Genomic DNA, 3,621 nt, shown 5'->3' on the forward strand with positions numbered 1-3,621 from the left:
ATCACGACATGGTTATATTATAAAAGCATCCTTTCCATGTTGTAAGCATCTAAAGGATGTTTACACATCTTGGGTGTCAAGCCTATATCATGAGGAAACCGGCAAAGAAGGCCAAGCCACCTATATAAAAGAGCTAAAACTAGCAATGGGCACCCTCAGTTCACTTACCCCCAAGTGGCCTAGTGAGGAAAGGCTTATGAAGTATAAAAGCCAATTCCTCATGTGGCACCACGAGAAATTTTCTATCAAATTTAAGCAATGTTATAATTTAAGCACACAAATTTGGAATTGGGGGAGTTCTTCGATAGAAACATAGAGAGAATGCTTCCTTCGTGAGGCACTTGCAAAGCAGGTTCCATTACACACACCAAGTGAACAAGTTATGGATTTACAGCATTAGTCAAGTGTTCTCTCAATCATAATTAATTATAGTTTGTAGCTATGTATTTGGTTTCAAAATTTGTCCACTCTTCCTCATGTCCAAGTGTGTAGAGGGCTTTACACGCCCTTCCGACCGCACAGTGTGAACACTTCTGAGTTTCTGCGATTACCACCATCACCATGTACAGCAGCAGCGATGAGGATGGCTATGGCGATGAAGAAGACCTCGAGAAGCCATCTAAGGGGGCAGGAAACACAAGCAGAAACAGCCATGGAAGGCGAAAAGCAGGGGGCGGAAGCGGAGGCTTGGTCCCTTCAAAATCAACTGTATATGTGAGTAACCTCGATTTTTCTCTCACAAACTGTGATCTCTACCAGATCTTCAGCACTTTTGGGAAAATTGGAAAAGTCACAGTCATGAAAGATAAGCAGACCAGGCAGAGTAAAGGGGTTGCCTTCGTCCTGTTCACCTCACAGGAAGATGCACAAAAAGCTGTGCACACCATGGATGGAAAAATTCTTAACAAAAGAACCCTTAGGGTTTCCATAGCTGTGGATAATGGCCGTGCCAGAGAGTTCATCAAGAAGAGGGTCTACAAAGATAAGAGTAGATGCTATGAATGTGGTGAAGCAGATCACCTGTCTTATGAATGCCCCAAGAATGTCTTGGGAAGTAGAGAAAGGCCCATCCCTAAGAAGAGGGGGAGAGAGCAGGGTAGATTTCATGAGGAGTTTGACAGAGGCCATTCGGATGATGAAGTCCAGTTTGAAGATGATGGCTGGGCATCTGCTGTAGCCACACAGAGCTCACGTGCCCATCATGACCACGAGGGGGATGGCAGTGACGTGTTCAAAGACGAGAAAGTTAAAAATGTTAAGAAGAAGAAGGCAGGGTATTTTAGTGATGAAAGTGGTGATGAAGATTGAACAGGTTTTGTTTTACCCTAAACTTCCTATTGTGATTGAACAGGTTTTGTTTTACCCTAAACTTCCTATTGTGGTTGATTTTTCTGAATGATGAAAGATGAATGCATAATGGAGATGTACAAATACTTGTCCTCTTCCCTGTTTTTCTTGTTAATCTTTATGGTCAACAGTTATCTGCTTTTTGTGTTTGGTCTGCAACTTCTGGATGCTGATGATACAAGTAGGTATGTTATAGCATATAGACAAATCGGTGCATGATGGAGTATGCAGCCTGCATGGAGCCGTTTGCCGGTGCATGATGGAATATGCAGCTGGTAGACTTCCATATTGTAAGATTGCACTGTTGTTCTTGAACACTATATGTGTGAGGGGTTGACAAAGATGTATCTGCACACCTTACCAACAGTCCAACAAGCTGCTTTTAGTTTTACTCAATAGATTGACATCATTTTTGTAAGAGCATGATCTTTATATACTCTCACTTAAAGAGAATAGAATCCATGTGTTAACCTGGGGCTGGGATTGCTTTCTAAATGAGAGTTTTTGTGCGCTGTACAATTTAGGTTTAGCCTTGTTGAGATTACATTCTGATCAGGCATATCAAGTTCAGATAACTTGAGGACTAGTCATGTGCTCGGTTAGAGCCGTGATGCAAACAGGCCATGCATTAGGCAGTTGCATGTATGGAAATTGGTAGCTGGAAGGTCAGGATGGCACATGCATGTTCATACTGGCCAGTGTTTGATAATGCTTGTGTGCAGATAGCAAAAGGCCTGCAGTGTAAAGGGAGGAAATTGGCAGGAGAGAGGAAAAAAATTTCAAGCATGTTAGAACCAGGTTTACTTGCATTGTTGTAGAAGTATATATATTTTTGTACACCTTGTGGAGATGACATTATTTGGACAGTGCTAGACAAGGGTCAAATTTGTGCTTCAGGCATCCCCACACCGGTCGGCGGTCGGCCATCCCACCGATTTCTTACTTACAACTTTCAGCAATATCTGAATGCCAACCCTGCTTTTCTGGTCATTATTTAATCTTCAGGCTAGTAGTCACTTGTGCAAACCTAGTACTTCCACATAACGTATCATTAAAGCTAGTATTATGGAAGAACCACTGTAGCTTGACAACATCAGAGGGTTGTCGAAAACCTTTGCTTTGATTATAGAGAGTGATATTCTTAGAGTTGAATGTCAACCTTTAGCAGCAGATGACCTTCAGGTGCAAGAATTAGCAGTTGTCATTTTACAGTATGTTGTGGTTCCGGAGTTCTATAATTATGGAGATTGTGGTAAGGAGCAGGTGGATTCTGGCTTATCTGGGTTGTTTTATACTGGTGTGTACATCTTTTGCAATGTTGCTTTCTTTTTCCAGGACATGATGAAGTTCATGATGCCAAGCCAGCAACTCCAAATGTGGATGAGGAAGCATTACATTGCTATCATTCAATGAATAAGGTGATTTCTCTAATGATGGTAACATGCTTAGCAAGGGAAGGAGGGCATATTGCTGAGAGGGCAGCGGCTAGAAAGAGGTTACTAAGCAGGAGGGGCTGGCCTCAGAATGGCAAAAGAAGGAAAGACATTGGCAGGAACTCATGGTAAAAGTTGTATAGGCACAGGTAGCTCAGTAAGAGGCTTATTATCCTCAATTTCGAAACTGCAACTTTCTTGGTGGTGTGTCCACATCAGGCATTATTTGGTGTTTCAAGGAAGGAGGCCTTTTTACAAGGTTATAAGGTAAAGCTACCCCTTTGGAATCGCTTGGATTATCAGGCTTGTAATGGATAATCTCTTTTCATTTATCCTTTATGTCACAAAGTAGAGAAATGACTCACCTTAATCTAATCAAGTAGACAATACGCTAAAAGCCACCTTATTAAACTTTCTTGTATTTCCAAAAAGTTACATGTTACCTATTGGAAAGTTTAGGTCGGATGAGTTCCTTTCCATACCTCTTCTTGAGCGTGGTTTTTTCAAATTTTAGTAATAGCAAATATTATTCTTTGAATTCATTTGCTATCAATGCTTATTGGAAGCTTGTCTATGTTTTTCTTGAAATTATGTGATTTTACTTTTAACACATTCAAGGCTCAAAAGCAATGTTGGAGGCTAAACATGAGGAGCTTATGCATTCTTATACCCAACAGCAACTAGCCTTGCTTTCGACAAAAACACAAAAAGGTTGACACTTTGCAAAACCATGTGGACAAGGCCAATGCCTATCTAAAACAAAAGGACACCAACTGAAAACTTAACATAGAGCTGAACAAGGCTCGGGGACTTGAGGCAGGGCTAAGAATTCAATTAGAAA

General features: G+C 41.1%; 1 protein-coding gene across 4 annotated transcripts; it reads left to right on the forward strand.

Moving 5' to 3' along the window:
- Positions 1-456: 456 nt before the first annotated feature.
- On the forward strand, positions 457-3,257 carry LOC147637581 (uncharacterized). 4 transcript variants are annotated; one of them, XR_015266057.1, is made up of 3 exons: positions 458-1,312; positions 2,070-2,145; positions 2,245-3,257. XR_015266057.1 is itself a non-coding variant. In XM_086799389.1 (2 exons), the coding sequence occupies exon 1, from the start codon at positions 562-564 to the stop codon at positions 1,306-1,308; it is 747 nt and encodes a 248-aa protein (XP_086655515.1). In that variant the 5' UTR covers positions 457-561; the 3' UTR covers positions 1,309-1,312; positions 1,352-3,140. The 4 variants fall into 4 exon arrangements, 3 of the variants coding, with proteins under 3 accessions (XP_086655515.1, XP_086655514.1, XP_086655516.1); XM_086799389.1 differs by having other exon boundaries at positions 457-1,312; positions 1,352-3,140; XM_086799388.1 differs by having other exon boundaries at positions 2,070-3,257.
- The last annotated feature ends 364 nt before the right edge of the window (positions 3,258-3,621 follow it).

The sequence above is a fragment of the Cibotium barometz genome, chromosome 6 (genome assembly GCF_041138505.1).
Source record: "Cibotium barometz isolate CiBa-2024 chromosome 6, ASM4113850v1, whole genome shotgun sequence".
NCBI classification, from domain to species: Eukaryota; Viridiplantae; Streptophyta; class Polypodiopsida; order Cyatheales; family Cibotiaceae; genus Cibotium; species Cibotium barometz.

Bases quoted from the DNA above. Each gene is read 5' to 3' on its own strand.
- LOC147637581 (XM_086799389.1), top strand. From the start codon at position 562: ATGTACAGCAGCAGCGATGAGGATGGCTATGGCGATGAAGAAGACCTC.